The following is a 15,525-nucleotide window of genomic DNA, read 5'->3' as shown; positions in this document are numbered from 1 at the left end:
AACTCCTCTGCTCCTTTTGTTGGCTCTTCAATTCCACCTCTGAACCTCTCATTCAAAACAGATACTGAATCTGTATCTTCTCATTGCCGCCCGGCTTTTCAACCTGACGCCTGCTGACCTGACCGTCTCTCACACCCTCTAAACCTGGCATCGATCGCATGTGACTGCACGAATAGGCTTAAGTCCCCGCCGAAATCAAGCTGCGTGACCATGGCAAGTCCGAAGGGAGAAGGAAAAACCTCCACGGAAGAGGCTGGCGTTGCTGCGCAAGAGAATGTCTCACAGCGTACGCAGTCGTCCCGTCAGGCAAACAAGCAACAGGTGAGGCATCGGGCATCTGTTGCCTGTGCATCATGCCGCGATAGGAGAATTAGATGCGTCGTACCCAAGGGCGAGTCCGAGTGTGTGCAGTGCAAGAAAGCAGGGAATGAGTGTATAATCAAGAATGACGATGAGAGAAGAAGGTGCGCTCAACCATCCAATATATGACCACTGCCAGAATATCCTTGAACCTAACCCATGTCCAATAGGCCTATATCCAAAGCCTACATGTCTTCCTTGTCGGATCGCATCTCTATGCTGGAGGGAATGTTGCTGGAAAAAGGAGTCGCACCTCCTCCTGCCGCCCACCCCCCCAAGACGAGACACGAGGCTCAACCCAAGACCTCCGAAGAGGAGCGAAAGCATCATGGCACACAACAGAAGGCTCGCGAGTCATCCGAAAGATCACCTCAAGCAGAAGTACCCTCCCCACCAGACTCTGCTAACGAGGACTACACGATGCAAGACAGTGACCGCGCAGATAGCGCTCATGCCGACGGACCAGTCTCTGCAAGCCAGATCTTCCAACCGCTGCCGAAGGAGCAGTCTCCATTCCGGATGCTGGACCCAAAACAAGAAGACATTGTCCATCGCCTTCTCTCAACAAAAGGAAACCTCTCATTCGATCAACTGTCTGGGCGGCTACGTTTCTTCGGGCCCACTGCCAACTCACATGTATACGCAGAGCCCTCAGATCAGTTTGATTTCCGCGAACCTCCAGAGCAAGTCCGACGAGCCGAGCGCATGATCAGGTCCATCACGGCAGAAACTCACGATTATCTCATGGACAATTTCTGGACTCATTATAATTCAGTGCTGAAAGTCATACACCAGGAGGCTTTCGATGCCGACAGAGAGTCGCAGAACCCAAAGTTCTACTCTTCGTTTCTTCACATTTGCATCCTTGCCATGGCGTTTCGTTTCGCAGACGCCGACAGGGATGACATGAAGAGGATTGCGTTGGGCGGTCGAGAGAGTACGCTGCATCGGGAGGCCAAATATATGCTCGATATCGAGCTCGAACGCCCCGGCGGCATCCCCAGCGTGCAAGCCCTCCTGCTCCTCGGCGATCTGGAATGCGGTGTCGGCAGGGACAACACCGGCTGGATGTATGCTGGTAAGTCAAGCGCGATGCATCTTGCCAGCACCACGGACTAATGTGCTATGAAGGTATGGCGAATCGTCTAGCATTCGACATCGGCCTTCATCTTGACTGTCGTAACACTGGGATCAATGAGCAGGAAGTTGACATTCGTCACATGGTCATGAGAGCCTGTGTTATTTACGACAGATACTGGGCATTGTTTCTGGGTCGACCAACGAGTATCAAAAACCAGGATATCGGAATGGACTTGCTTTCACGCCGCTTTTCTCAATTGACATCGTTGATGGGTGGGCCTGGCGCTGCTCACAAGAAGAACATCGCTGCCGAGGTTTACGACCAGCTGATAGAGTTGATGGAGCTTGCGGGACGAATCGTTGAGACTCGAGAAGTACGAAACAAGCAGCGGGGAGATGGCACAGACAATGTATTCAACACCAACGAAGGCGAAGATAACGCGTACTTGCACGCTATAAATCTCGACCGACAACTTCAGAATTGGTATAGGCGGCTTCCTGAGCATCTGCAATGGAAACCATCAGCTATCAAGAGCGCGCCTTTCAGCTATTTCCTCTTACATCAACAATACCACGTTTCCATGATCCTACTGCATCGTCCTTGGGCCAAATACGGAGCCATTGCTGGCGACGGCACCAGCACAGGATCGCATCCGAGCCCAGCGTCCGCCTCCGAACCCAAAGATGTCCTCGACCAGCACCCCTTTTCTCTGCCCATCAACTCCCCGGGGATGGCAGATCCTCATGCTATGGTGGATGACAGCAGAACAGCACTGTCACGCAGCATCTGCACACAGCAGGCGATTCGTGTGGCACGCATTTTCTGGCAGCATCGCCAACGGTTCGACGGCCGCAAGATCTTCGTCACCGGGATTCAACATGCCGGTACAGCTGCGATCGCCTTGATAGCTGCGCTAGCCTACAATCACAGCGAATCAGATAGGCGCACTTATCTTGGGTATCTCGAAATTCTTTCGAGTGCCGTCAGCGATATGAGCCATACGTACCAACCAGCATCCCGCATGGATGACCTTCTCAAGGCTGTTTTGGTCCAACTTCGAGCTGATATTAACGACTACAATGATGGGATCCAACCACCAATTACCTTGTCGGGTAGTGATAAGAGCCTGCTATCCAGTTCAGGCTGGAGAGGAAATATGGATACAATCTACTCCATCTTGCCAGCAAGACGTGAAGCGGATGCTGGCAGTAGCCAGTCTCACAAAAGGCGCCGTCCATCCACAACCAGCCGCAGGGCATCGGAGTTTACCCGTCCACCACCGCCCTTCTTCCTTACCCAGTCAAATACAATAACATCGCGGGCTTCGAGCCATCGGTCGGCCGGTCAGCATCCCCCAATCGACCCAGCAATGTACTCTTTGGGTAGCGGTGACATGCAAGGCTTCAATTTGGATTTCCTAAACGGCTCGGCGATTGAGGCTGACCTTGATGATGCCTCGGATGGCATGTTGAGACCATCCGAAGACTTCGTGCTCGTTGCTTCTCAATCAGATGGATGGACACTCGGCGGGTTGAACGCAGAGAACACGGCCCAACACGGCGAAGCTGCGTATGACGGGACAGGTCTGGGCGAATGGGCTTCAGGAACAACAAGACCGAACGCAAGCTCCGCACTCGGCGGTTCAGATGCCGTCTCATCGGCTGCACGTGACAACGGGCGGGATGGCGGGGGAAAAGAGGGCGGCGCAGCTGTTCCGCGGGGGCTCTTGAGCGAGAAATTGAATCAAGGTTCATCTGTGAGTACAGGAGACGAGGCTGACAAGTCTCAACCTCTCAACTCGGTTGACTCTGGAAGCATGGATTGGATGGGCAGCGAAGGTGGACTGAACGCGCTGAGTCCAGTCAGCTTGAGTGGATTGGTGCAGAGCGCAATGCCGGATAAAGGAGAAAGCGAGTCTTCTGCGGTCAACAGAAACCATGAGCTAGACTTCTTCAGTTTTTGATGCGACGGGCTCGTGCACGCTAGCAGTCTGGCGACGTTTGTGTACGGTAACTACGAGTTGTGTGTCTCGCAGACTACGGTTGGCTTGTTATTTCATCTGTTTTTCAACGGGTAGGGGTCTGGGAGGTCCGGCGTATCGAGGGGGCTTCCAGGAATTCGAACATAGGCAAGAGACGTGTTTTCTTACTCCATGAGAGACGTTATCTGAGTTCCGAGAGCTATTGGACCGTAAACCCTCCGTCGACCACCAGGCCGGCGCCTTGCATGAAGCTGCTCATATCAGAAGCAAGAAATGTGATGCAGTCTGCTATTTCCTCGGATTTCGCCATGCGGCCCAAAGGTGTTCGGCTGATATCTCGGGCAAGGGGTGATTCGGCATCCTGGGCCATTGTCTCAAGGACAAGCGGTGTTTCGACGTAGCTATTGGACCTCATTAGCGCCTGACCCATCAAACGACTCGTCTTGGAACTTTTCACCCTGGGCAGATTGCGTTGATGCGGATTGCTTTTGGACCGTATGTGTTGGCGTCAGCTTTCGTCAAACCAAGCACTCCTGAGAGAACGCTTCATTAGTAACTTTGAAATATAGCATGGGGAAGAGCGCGACTCACCATGCTTTGCGGTTGTGTATGCTGTATGCGACATGAATCGAGACGGCGATATGATGCCAAACATGGATGCCACGTTGATGATGGTACCACGACCTCGACGGGATCCCAAATCTCTGTCACAGACACCACAAATTTAGTATTGGCATTGGTATTCGAATCTGTAAGACTTACTCTTGGTTTAGCATGGCATTGATCTCTTCTTGCTGGCAACGCCACACGCCATGCAGGTCGACATCGAGAACTTTTGTAAACTCGGCTTCATCGATCTCATGAGTGGCGCGCCCACTGCCTCCAATGCCGGCATTATTCACAGCAATATCTACGCGGCCGAAGGCGGAAATGGTTGCGGCAATGCCAGACCTAATCTCAACGGCATTTTGAACGTTGAGGGATAAAGGGAGAAGCTTGACAGCAGGATAGCGGCGGCGGAGGAGATCAGTGGTGACGCTGAGGGTCGCCTGGTTCATGTCCGCGAGTGCCAGGCGATTGATGCCGTGCTTTGCAAAAGCCAGTGCTGTATGCTGGCCGATACCTATGATGCTTATCAGTATGAAGTTATTCGCTCTCAAGACCCAATGATGGAGCTAGCTTACCAGAAGCAGCACCAGTGATGAATGCGGTGCCGCGGAGAAGAGATGCCATTTCCAAGGTGATTGTTCTGCTGAACGAACCTCATGCTGGAAGAGGCGCGTCCGAGACCAAGACGTCTTAAGAGCACTGAAACCTTGACGGGTGCTCACACCCGGTTGCTTGCTCCCCTCCCTTCAGACATCCTTATGGGTTGTTTGGAGCAATGAGACTGCACCAATCAATTTCACTGCAGCTGAACTGAGGTCGGATTCCTGAGCTGAGACAAAAACGCATCGGTGGGTTTGTGATCCGGATGGACTGCGGGGTGGGCAAAGGCATCGGGTGAGGATATCCGGAGGAGGCCGGGCTCCGGGGCCCGGGTCTTCGGCGCCGCAAAGTCATCGATAGGTATTGCAGCTATTTGTACGGACCGTGGCATTTAACTGTGTATCTCCTGGTCGAGTCTCGCAAAACCCAAGTCAAACCACAACAAGGGATGCACATTGTCTAATGAGATGGTTGGGGGTACAGATGGCACGGCTTATGCACCAACGGGGCAATACGAGCTGGTGTCACATCCTCTAGGCTTTTCCATTGCGCTTTCCCCGTATCTGGAGCGCAGCGACGGAAACAGCGTGTGCATGGGTACACGGCCAAGTTTCGAGACGAAAATAATTGAAATGAAGTAGACTGAAAGAAGCTATCAGCAAAAAGGAGACATCTCTCCGGGCTGTAGGGAGGACCCCCAGATAGAGTTTGTACTGTGCAGCTGCATTACGCCCGTCACCTCCCACCTCCCTGGGCAGGCACAGTGCTGCTGGACTAGCTCCCCGGAGCTCTCTGCCCGGTGGCCCACTGTATGCGGGCACGTGGGGTAACGAGGTGCTGCACAGACAGTGTGAGGTCATAGCCTCAACGGGCAAGCATTGGATGCCTTCGCCTTTCTTTGGCTTCACCATGCCATGCCATACTCACCTTACCTGCCCGCCTTACCGTGCCTCGCCCTGTCTGCTGTTTTGGCACTGTACTCGTGACACCTAGCCGCCGACGACAACAACGACAGCAACAACAACCATAGCTGAACTGCGCTTCCACACACAACCACACACAATACCTACGCGTCCTTCGCATCTCCACCATTGTCGCCGTGCCCCTGTCCGCGTCCCTGACAACCAGCGCACCGACCAGATACCGACCGCGACGCCTTCACTCTCCTCCGCACCTGGATACGTCGAGTACTTCAATCTGGCGCCTTCCCCCCCAGTCGGCCATGGTTCACGCCTCTTTGCTGGTCTGACGACCTAGTATGACAACCAACCTGACCGAGTCACAATGTCGCTTATACCATACCATCCGCGCGAGGGCCGCGAAATCGTTCTGTGAGTTTCTCTTCCGCCTTGGGCCATGTCTTTGCTGACGTCCGTGTTTAGCCGTCACCGCAATGCAATAGTAGTTCGCGACCCCTCTTCCCAGCGACTCGAGATTCGAGGCCTGTCCGAATGTCCTACATGCCGACAACCTTTGCGCTCCTCCTCCCCCGATCGTCAATTCGACAGTGCGCGCCACCACGATTCCTTCGTTGACCCCAACTACTTCCGCATGCTGCGAGCTGGTCACCACAGTGTTCGAGCCGAACATCCACCTTCTAGCCCAATCCGCAGATTCGTGCAGCCTATTCTGGCGACTCCCCAACCCGCCGTTTTCGAGGACACACAAGATGTTGAGTTCATATCAAGCACACCCGCCGTCCAGGAAGGAAGTCGCATCCGCCGCGAAGCCTTCAGTCCGAATTATTTCAAAACCTTCTTCGTCGAAGAGAAAGAGCTTGGCCGAGGCGGAAAAGGAGTTGTCCTGCTCGTTCGTCATGAGATTGACGGCTGTCACCTAGGTACGATGTGTTGCTCACGGAGAATCAAACATGACAGTCTAACTGCTCTTAGGCCACTTCGCATGCAAGCGTGTGCCAGTCGGAGACGACCATGCCTGGCTCGAAAAGGTGCTCATCGAGGTTGAGCTGCTTGCCAAACTGTCCCACCCAAACCTGGTTTCCTACCGCCACGTTTGGCTCGAGGACGTTACGTTGACGAGATTCGGCCCCAGCGTGGCATGCGCCTTTATTCTTCAACAGTATTGTAATGGTGGAGATCTGCTTCAATACATCATCGGCGAGCAGCCAAAGGAGACTACGAAAGAGCAACTCAAGGCTCAAATGCGTAGGAAGTCCAAAGGTCAACTCGAAATTCCACGCGATCAATTCGCCTCTCAACGGCTCCTTTCTTTCGAAGAAATCTTCTCCCTTTTCAAAGACATCACATCTGGACTGGCCTACCTTCATGCGGCCAACTACATTCACAGGGACCTCAAGCCGAGTAACTGCCTGCTACATCGTGAGGGGAGTGGCATGATCTGCCTGATCAGTGACTTTGGCGAGGTTCAGTCCGAGCACATGGTTCGCAAGTCCACCGGCTCAACCGGAACCATCTCCTACTGTGCGCCGGAGGTCTTGAGGAGGGACTCTGTGGGACGCTACGGCAACTTTACAACAAAATCCGACATATTCTCTCTAGGAATGATTCTCTACTTCATGTGTTTTGGCCGGCTACCCTACCGTAGCGCCAACACTATCAACGAGGAGTTAGAAGACATTGACGCCCTGCGCGCTGAGATTTCGGATTGGCAGGGCTTCCAAGATGAGCGCAGAGAGCGTCCTGACCTTCCCTCCAAGCTGTACCAACTTCTCAAAAGGCTCGTCGCACTGGATCCTTCTCAACGCCCAAGCGCCAACGAAGTCTTAGCAGCCATGAAGACCGAATCCACCGTTGATAGCGTCCCTCGAGGCAGAAGCTCAAGTCCGCCGGTGGGTCTTCACAACCGCCGCATTCAGAATCTCGATTCTCCAGTACCTCCTAGTACACCTGTCCCAGGTTCGTCATCCACGGCACCATAGTGATCACGCTTTCTATCGAACTGACTTTGTCACAGATCCTCAAAAGCAGTCCAGATTCTCATCCTCTCAGGAGGGCTATAACATTCCTAGCAGGGCTGCAGAAAATAGCTCTCCCCGTCCAAGCCTACAGACAGGTATGCAAAGGCTCTCGGATCCTAGCTCACCGCGGCATCGTCCCCAGGCCCAGACGATGGTGGCCTCGCGCAGCCAGGACAGCTTTCCTCGTCTGTCTCCGGAAATTGCTGTGTCCGAAGGAAGCGCCGAGTCTGTCAAAGATGAGCCGTTGGGTTCTCCACCGTTGCTGATGCCACCCCCTCCCGGCACAAGATTTGCCGCCTTTCAACACAGGCTAATGGTCGGATGGCTCCGAGCAGGTCATCTAATCCATCACAATGCCAGTCCTCTGCTGGTGGTCACTCGTCTTGGTCTCTTTCTCAGTAAACTTTACAGCCTCACGCGTCCTTGTTGGCCTTACATGGTGGACACAAGTGTAGGGGCGTTTCTGGTCGTAATTGCCGCGCTTGATCTCGGTCTCGCGAACACCGATACGTCACGGGAGCTGAGATACCGGCAAGATTTCAGGATACACAATGGGCTGCCATGGGCTTGGGGTGTACGTGGCACCGTGCTCCTTGCGGTCATACACCTCGTCGTCCTGTGGGCTGCCGGCCACTGGAATGCTCTGTGCACGACAGGCGGCAGCCGCTCGTGGAGCGTCCACGACGACAACCTGTTGCCATAGAACATCCGCGTATATGCATTTCTCGATGTTTGGGGGTTGAGGCAACGAGTCCAACATTCAGAAGCTCACAGTGTATTCTGGTGTATATTCCGCTCAACATCAGGGCGCACATCTCGACTGGTTCAATAGCAGATCTCTGTTTGCGATCTCATGCCACGGTGACAAGCGTCAACCACACGGGGCGCTTCAGCGAATCGGCACATTTGATAACGATTATGTTGATCACTAACAGGGGGTATACCTATGGCTATCTTCCGAGTAGTCTGGCTAGCACGGTGGTGATTCATTATGAGTTTAATTCGGTATGGCGTTAGAGAGGCAATTAAAAGTGGACGAATTCTCGAGAAAGATAATTGGTTTATAGGCGCTTTTAACGGACGTGGCATTTATGGACGGGCCGGCTTTAAGATGCATCGCACATGTCTCCCCGCCTTTGACCCCCATGTTGTTACGAGAGCTTCTAAGGCTCCACCGATTCGACGGCAACGGCCGCATCGTACGAGGAGGTACTTTTTGCAGTTTGCCATTCACGACGTCAAAAGGCAGCAGCGCACTGCCGGCGACCTATCCCGTGCCCAAGGCTTATGACTTTTGTAGGGTAGGATGAACGAACGACAGTTCCTTCCGGGTCTCGGGCCATGGACGCTTTACTCTTTTCAGCCCACCACAATCGAAGCTGCTCTGGGTTGAGTTGTTTGGCCAGGTGACTTGTCGAATCGCGTCCCGACGACAAATACCTTCACCGCCCCCAACACGTGCATGGTAGTGATAACATTCAAACGCTTCGCCTCTCAGCCAAAGAAAGCATACAGTATAGGACAGTGAGACTCAGGATCTCTCATGAATACAGGAGCACAACCCCATGCCCCGCCCTCGCAGCATTCATGTGTCTTCGCAAAGTCTTCATTCATCACCGGTGCGGCCACAAGATCACCGAGCTCCTGGAGCCGTGTGATGGCATCGACGGCTGTCCTGGCGTCGTAAACAAGCCCGTCATTACCAATCAGTACACGTGCATCATACGGAGTTGCATCTGGTATGGGCGGTTTTGAGGGTCTTTATCCGGAAAGCATCTGCTAATGGTGAGTTTCGCGGCGATTTCACGATCTTTGGGCCGTCGACCTGATGATGTGACGATAGTCTGTACCCAGGTGGAAATATCAAGTTTTTATGTGCCTGAGTTATTCTGTAGGGTAGCTGGGCCCCTGCATTAGCGGCCTGCGCTGCGAAGCCAGAAGGCATTAGGAAAGGTGCCCATCTTGAAAGTGGGATGATCGTATGAGCCACTGATAGCAATTTGCTCAGTCACAACCAATGTATATGGTTTTAAATCGTTCAATGTATCCTAAGCACCTGTCTAGTATTCTTCGGGGTATCAACACAGTTCAGACCATGGCGTTCAGGGGTATTGCCATTCAATGCTCCGGACCTACTCCCAACACCTTCTGCGCCCTAAATCAAAATCAACAGTAAATCAGCGTCTTACGTGTGAAAGAGCCAATGCTAGGCTATGTCTCTCTCGTGGAGAATCTGCCACTTGGTGTGACAGGAGTTGATGTGCGCCGCCAACGACTGTGACGAATCATACGTCTCCGTCTGTCCGCTTGAAACACAAAGAATACACCCATAGACGTCCTTGTCGGAGTGCGACTTGGCAAGAAATCGGTTCGACATGCAGAACCCCTCCTTCAGCACAATAAAGTCTTTCTTCTCGGGCAGGACTGGCTTCCAACGGTAACCGCACGTACAACTCTTATCCTCTGGAATGGGCTTCGACAAGTCAACCTGGAGCACCATTGCCTTGGGGCAGAACATACTGAAAACGCTGACTTTGGGACGGAGGACTGCCGATGCATCACCACCACCACCACCAGCCTCTGAGGGCGCCAGCGTTGACGGGGCAAAGATGGATGCCACATCGCTGACAATGAGCTTGGAGTCTGGCGGGGTCGGCGGAGGCGAAGGCGGCTCCGATTGGAGGCGGGGTTGATCGGTGCAGATGGTCATCTTGTCGTCATCATCGTTGTTGGAATCGATAAAGCTTCCGGGGCGTCGGGACAACAAGCTACTTTGGCGAGACCGAGGCTTTGGGACAGGCAGGTCTTGAGGGATAGAGCGACCCACGGCCATGCGGCCGTAAAGGTCCGTTAGTGCCTTGACTGAGGCAATGCGGATAGCCTCAGATGTTTGAAGGATATCGGCGATATTCAGCGTCGCTGTCCGGCAGGTGGCGTCAACAGCCCGGCGCAAATGGGAAACGCGACTTTTGAGGTTGAACAACTGGTTGCATAGAAGATCCGTACAAGTGACTGTGCAGTTCCGATATTAGACAAATCCCTGGTTGTAGTCATGAGGACGATACACACCATCTCCTTTGGAGAAATCGGGCCCTACAATGGAGAAGGCAATATCAAACGTCTCTTTGATCTGTGTTTCGGCAGCGTCAAGAGATGTAGTCAAGGCGCAGGTAACGACGCCTTTCTGCCCAGCGGGACCCGTCCTCCGGTAATGGTTTTGCCGGGATCGTTTTCTTTTCCACAGCGTGTAGTGTTGCGCGCCCTCTGCGAAGAGGTCGGTCAAAGCAGACACGCATCCGATGACTGTGGTGGGTTCCATTTCGGTTGTCACCTCGACAGCATGATGGAGGTGAGAATTGGGAAGGTTATTGCAGCATACACAGCAGAGTGCGACACAAAGACAATGGGATCGAAGATGAGAAGAGTCCTTGACGGCGAGAAGAGAAATGGGAGCGCGGGCCAGGCCGGGGAGGAATGTCGGAGAGAGAACAGAAAGTGGCACAGCAGGCAAACATGCAATCAATATAAGCTGAAAATTGGGGGTTGAGCTGAGGAGGAGGGCCGGTCTGGTCTGCGGCTGCCATGCACGCGCAGAGGGTGCAAACAAAGTGCTTATCTCCCGGAGAGGGGAAGAGGCGTCCACGACTCAAGGCAAGCTTTTGGATGATGGGGTCAGAAGCGAATTATGTCTTGGTTGTGTGAGAAGAATTGGCTTTGAGGCGGATGCGAGGTCAAGTCCCGGCTGGCTGATCGACAGCAGCTAGGCGCCCTAGCACCTGGGTAGCAATGGGGAAGCCGGCTTGGGAGCTGGGGCTGGGGCTGGAGACAAGACAAAGGGCACCTCAATTTTGGTGGGCAAAGGCAGGTCGACTGGAGGGAAAGTGTGGCGTTGGTTGGTGGACGCCAACGTGATGAGCGAACGCCAAACGGGCGCACGGGAAGTTGGGGGGCGGGTAGCCGACATGACATGATGCATGGCAAGGCAAGGCATGGCATGGCGTTGGGACGTGGGAGTGAGCAGGGACAAGGACAAGCGTTGCAGTCGGCTGTTGGTGAGAGTCATGTGTCCATGGACACCACCATCTCCGATTCCTCTTGCTGGCGAAGATGCTACTGGTGATGATGGTGATGCAGCGGGCAGAAGATGGCCGATGGATGATGGATGATGGATGATGGTGTGTGTGGACGAACGGCGGCTCGGTACCTTGGATCCCTTACCTAGGTATTGCCTAGCCTGGCACCTAATTAACTGACCCTCTCAGTGTCTTAAGTAGGTACCTAATGAGATGCAAAGACGGACGCAGGGCGGCTGAAGCACGGAAGGATTCCAGGGTTGTGGTTCACTAGGTAGCTGGACGTTTTCTGCGCTCCTGGATGCAAGGGGTCGAAGTCGCAGTGGATGTGTCTCGGCGTTTCGTGTCATTTTCGAGGGAGTTGGGACAAACATGTGTCAAAAAATAGTGCCTGCAGAAGTTCGGACGGCCCACGAGGCCGGTGCGATCGATGACGGTGGCATCCGTGCTCCTGGGGATTGAAAGACATCCACACGTGGAAAAGACACACCAACGTTCGAACAACGGAATCAGAAGTGAGGAGAAACCTGGTGGTGTTTTGTAAGGCAAAAGTGCATCCATACTCCGTACCTATCTAGGCACCTCCGTAGGTAGGTAAGTTAGGTAGGGAGAAAGCAGAAACCATGATCCATGTAATTGATTTGGGCGAGTCTGGCGGGCGCTACGGCACGCTAGAGAGGCTCCACTAATGTCGATCCGCCAGCGCCGACGCCGAAGGTGACAGACCGACCTAGGTACCTAAGATTGTGCCAGCTGGCGACCCGTGTCGCGGGCAGCACAGCACCTCACATCCAAGGTAGCTGCTCCCATCAGCACTTCTCTCCATGCTGCGTCCCGTCCCCAAAAGTATCATACACCGACATGCCTCTTCCTCCGCGCAATCGTCAGGCATGCGACAGATGCCACAGCCAAAAGCTACGATGTCCGAAGCAGGCCGGCTCTGCCGTATGTGCCCGGTGCTCCAAGGCCAGCGTTGCTTGTGTCTACAGTCCCGCTGGTCCACGTCCGACAACTCAAGACTTCGCCATCCTGGAAGCCCCTCTCGTCGCTGAGACCTCAGCTTTGGACTGGGAACCCTTCTCTTTTGACCAGCTCCTGACTTCTCAGCCAATATCCCAACTCAACATCTCTCTCAGCGAAAACACTCGCGAAGCCCAACTTGATCCGAGAGCCCGATGCTTCGAACAGTTGTCCGCCATGATGCTCAAGCTGAACGAAGCTTCCAATGGCCTGCCTCCAGTCTCGAAGCTACACGTTGCCGCTTCCGACTTGAACTTGTTCTGTACCCAAGTCAACGAATCGTACGGCTTGCGCCGCTCACTCGAGTTGATGCTTGGCCAAACCCAGCAGTTGATCGAATTGTATCCCGAGGCTATTCGCTTGGCCGTCGCGTACGATGCAGCCCCTGAATGCATCCTTCCCAATTGTGTCCATACCTTCAAGTGTCGTACTGATTTTGGATCAGACCCATTTGAGGCGGCCGACCGCCCGTCAAGCGTCGACTTCACCTTGCTCAACCAGCTAATCTCATGTCACTACCGCCTTCACGACATTACAGAACTCATATTCTCGCACGCTCAAGTATGCTTTAAAATATCTGTCGCCTCCGCAGAATACGACGGCGTTGAGAACCATCGATTCGATATACCCGAACTTCGCATCGGTTCCTTCACTCTTTCCCCTGGATCCTCGCCTTCTGTCATGTCCGCCATCCTGGTTGATCTTCAGTCCTCCCTAGCTCGCTGCGTCCCCAAGATTCAAGCCTCGTTAGAGGGAAAGGCCGGCAGAGAGTGCCAGGTACTGTCTTTGCAGTGCGACATGTTGAAAGAGCGTGCAGACTCCATTGTGGATCGCCTCACGAAACTCAGGGCCGCCGTTATCGAAGCCGGCATCATAACATGAAGCCCGCACTCCATCCATCACCTGCACAGCTCCTCTGAGATGCCCCAGAATCAACCACATCACTGGAGATACACCAAGAGAGCCTCGCTGGCCCCAACGCTGAGGGTGACTTTACCCCCCGAGACCGCCGCTGTCTCGAATGTCTCCGTGCCGCCGGTAATGCAAGTGCCGTTGTTGAAGTATTGGCCGCCGATCGACGCGTTCCCGCCTCGATCTTGTCTTGCTTCGGCGCTGGCCGCAGTAACCCGCTTGGACCGGACACTCGTCGCTGACAGCCCGCTGAGAACGAAAGATTCGACAGCTCGCGTGCCGGAACCGCTGTAATAGTTGGAGTTGTACAGAAGAACTCGAAGTGGGGCTCCCGCGGCGTCATAGGTGGCATACGCTGCAAAGGCAGACTTGCCATCATCCAAGGCGGCGACGTGCTTAGCCCCAGCCAGAAAAGCTGTTGCCGTGTATGCGCCGACATAGGGGTTGCCCATGGAGTATCTTCCAAAGAAGCTGTAGGGGTTATTGCCAATGGTTCCGTGATGGAAGTATACGCGGGAGACGTTTGACGTGGCTAGGCGCACCGCATAGTCCATCACCCACAAGGCAGCCCCAAACGTCGGGGACACGTTTGCCGCACCTCCTCCAGCGACTGTTCAGAGGTTAGCATGTTCAGTGGCTCAATCAAGGGGAGGGCGTCATCTCACCTGAGTTAGTCTCTCCAAAGACATACGGCTTGTTCACCGCCAAGGCACTGGCGATATCGCGATCGAATCTTACACCGTTCAGCATAAGGCTTCGACGCACTTGGGCACAGAAACTTACAAGTGGATATTGGTTGCAATGTTCGCGTGAGACATCAAGCTGGATACGGTGCCGCCGGGATAGTTGTGGTGGGCATACGTCTTCACATACTCCCTCACCGTGGCATTTCCGCTGGCAATCAACTCTTCGGCCCCCCACGTGGGAGGAAGGGAGTTTGAGTTTCCGGCTTGGATGATATTCTTCTTGCCAATGGCATTTCCGACGATGATATCCCAATTATTCTGCGACGCGGCATCCACGGCAGGGTTCCACGTGCCAGAAGCAATCGGCTGGACTCCCGACCAATCTGAGATAAACTTTGTCAGTTTGATTAAGAATGGATCCCGGACTTCGAACTTACACTCAGGCTCATTTCCGAGTTCAATCGCATAGAGATTTTTCATCTCTGCGACGGCGACCTTGGCTGCTGCAATGGTATTGTCGATGTTGTTCTTGCCTCTGTTCAGTCCCAGAGTCACGTCGCCACCGTATGTCGCAGCCAGCTTCATGAAATTCGGCCCGAAGGTCAGAGTTGCGGGCGCATCGTTTGGGCTCGCAACAGTGTACACAACATACGCTGACGAAGAGGCATCATAGGAGGCTCGGTCCTGGGTTGTCCCGCCGATCCGGATAGGTGGCCAGGCACCGCTCAGCGTCTTGAGGTTGGTCAGACATTGGTTTGTTGCGGTGACGTTCTGGAAGTACGAGGGGAAGGCAAAGAACTCGAATCTGGACGGATATCAGCAAACTAGCATGGCGCAAAATTCAAGTGGACTGACGAGATTCCGACGGGTGCTGTTTCGAGAGGCGCATAAGAGAGGCCGCCGGTGTTCACTTTACTGGGCACAGTGAAAGTGGCGGCCGAAACGAGTTGCGCCGTTGACGCCAGAAAAGCGAGCGAGGGACCAGACAACATGGTTGGAGAGCTTATGGGCGCGACTGAGCGAGTTCCAGCGATGATTGCGCGATCATATGTCCGGCGTTACAGTCAACGTCTTCGGGGCCTTCGGAGCTACTTATACTACTATTCTGATCTCGCCAGCCAGCATGCAGATAAGCCATGCTACAAAGGATCTGCCCATCATCAAGCCTTAATTTTTCCACCACATTAATGAGGTCTTTTCATGACAAGCTCAATACTTGACGTGCCTCAGCCGACAGCCCTTGCATAAGCGCTGGCCTCCTGCCG

The 15,525-nt window shown here is 53.9% G+C and overlaps 6 protein-coding genes across 6 annotated transcripts; 3 read left to right on the top strand and 3 right to left on the bottom strand.

Moving 5' to 3' along the window:
* Window positions 1-519: 519 nt before the first annotated feature.
* Window positions 520-3,404, top strand: nirA-0 (Nitrogen assimilation transcription factor nirA; the record flags this gene model as incomplete). Its single annotated transcript, XM_036643316.1, has 2 exons — window positions 520-1,438; window positions 1,492-3,404. The coding sequence occupies 2 exons, from the start codon at window positions 520-522 to the stop codon at window positions 3,402-3,404; spliced, it is 2,832 nt and encodes a 943-aa protein (XP_036492244.1).
* A 217-nt stretch (window positions 3,405-3,621) lies between these two features.
* Window positions 3,622-4,655, bottom strand: fabG-2 (3-oxoacyl-[acyl-carrier-protein] reductase FabG; the record flags this gene model as incomplete). Its single annotated transcript, XM_036643315.1, has 5 exons — window positions 3,622-3,823; window positions 3,880-3,955; window positions 4,014-4,126; window positions 4,185-4,545; window positions 4,607-4,655. 5 exons carry the CDS (start codon window positions 4,653-4,655, stop codon window positions 3,622-3,624), a joined length of 801 nt encoding a protein of 266 aa, XP_036492243.1.
* Window positions 4,656-5,915: 1,260 nt separating this feature from the next.
* On the top strand, window positions 5,916-8,272 carry iksA (putative serine/threonine-protein kinase iksA; the record flags this gene model as incomplete). The annotated part of the gene is made up of 4 exons (XM_036643314.1): window positions 5,916-5,962; window positions 6,014-6,471; window positions 6,524-7,507; window positions 7,566-8,272. The coding sequence occupies 4 exons, from the start codon at window positions 5,916-5,918 to the stop codon at window positions 8,270-8,272; spliced, it is 2,196 nt and encodes a 731-aa protein (XP_036492246.1).
* Window positions 8,273-9,775: 1,503 nt separating this feature from the next.
* Window positions 9,776-10,888, bottom strand: CGCS363_v011464 (uncharacterized protein; the record flags this gene model as incomplete). The annotated part of the gene is made up of 2 exons (XM_036643313.1): window positions 9,776-10,581; window positions 10,639-10,888. 2 exons carry the CDS (start codon window positions 10,886-10,888, stop codon window positions 9,776-9,778), a joined length of 1,056 nt encoding a protein of 351 aa, XP_036492245.1.
* Window positions 10,889-12,503: 1,615 nt separating this feature from the next.
* On the top strand, window positions 12,504-13,544 carry ace2-0 (Transcription factor ACEII; the record flags this gene model as incomplete). The annotated part of the gene is made up of 1 exon (XM_036643312.1): window positions 12,504-13,544. The coding sequence occupies one exon, from the start codon at window positions 12,504-12,506 to the stop codon at window positions 13,542-13,544; it is 1,041 nt and encodes a 346-aa protein (XP_036491701.1).
* Window positions 13,545-13,603: 59 nt separating this feature from the next.
* Window positions 13,604-15,252, bottom strand: CGCS363_v011462 (Beta-glucuronidase; the record flags this gene model as incomplete). The annotated part of the gene is made up of 5 exons (XM_036643311.1): window positions 13,604-14,184; window positions 14,240-14,307; window positions 14,358-14,643; window positions 14,698-15,065; window positions 15,116-15,252. The coding sequence occupies 5 exons, from the start codon at window positions 15,250-15,252 to the stop codon at window positions 13,604-13,606; spliced, it is 1,440 nt and encodes a 479-aa protein (XP_036491699.1).
* Between the last annotated feature and the right edge of the window lie 273 nt (window positions 15,253-15,525).

Source organism: Colletotrichum siamense, assembly GCF_013390195.1.
Source record: "Colletotrichum siamense strain Cg363 chromosome Unknown KSG_Cg363_contig07, whole genome shotgun sequence".
In the NCBI taxonomy this organism is placed as follows: domain Eukaryota; kingdom Fungi; phylum Ascomycota; class Sordariomycetes; order Glomerellales; family Glomerellaceae; genus Colletotrichum; species Colletotrichum siamense.
The sequence above is the reverse complement of the archived record's forward strand: the minus strand, read 5'-3'. Positions and strand labels throughout refer to the sequence as shown.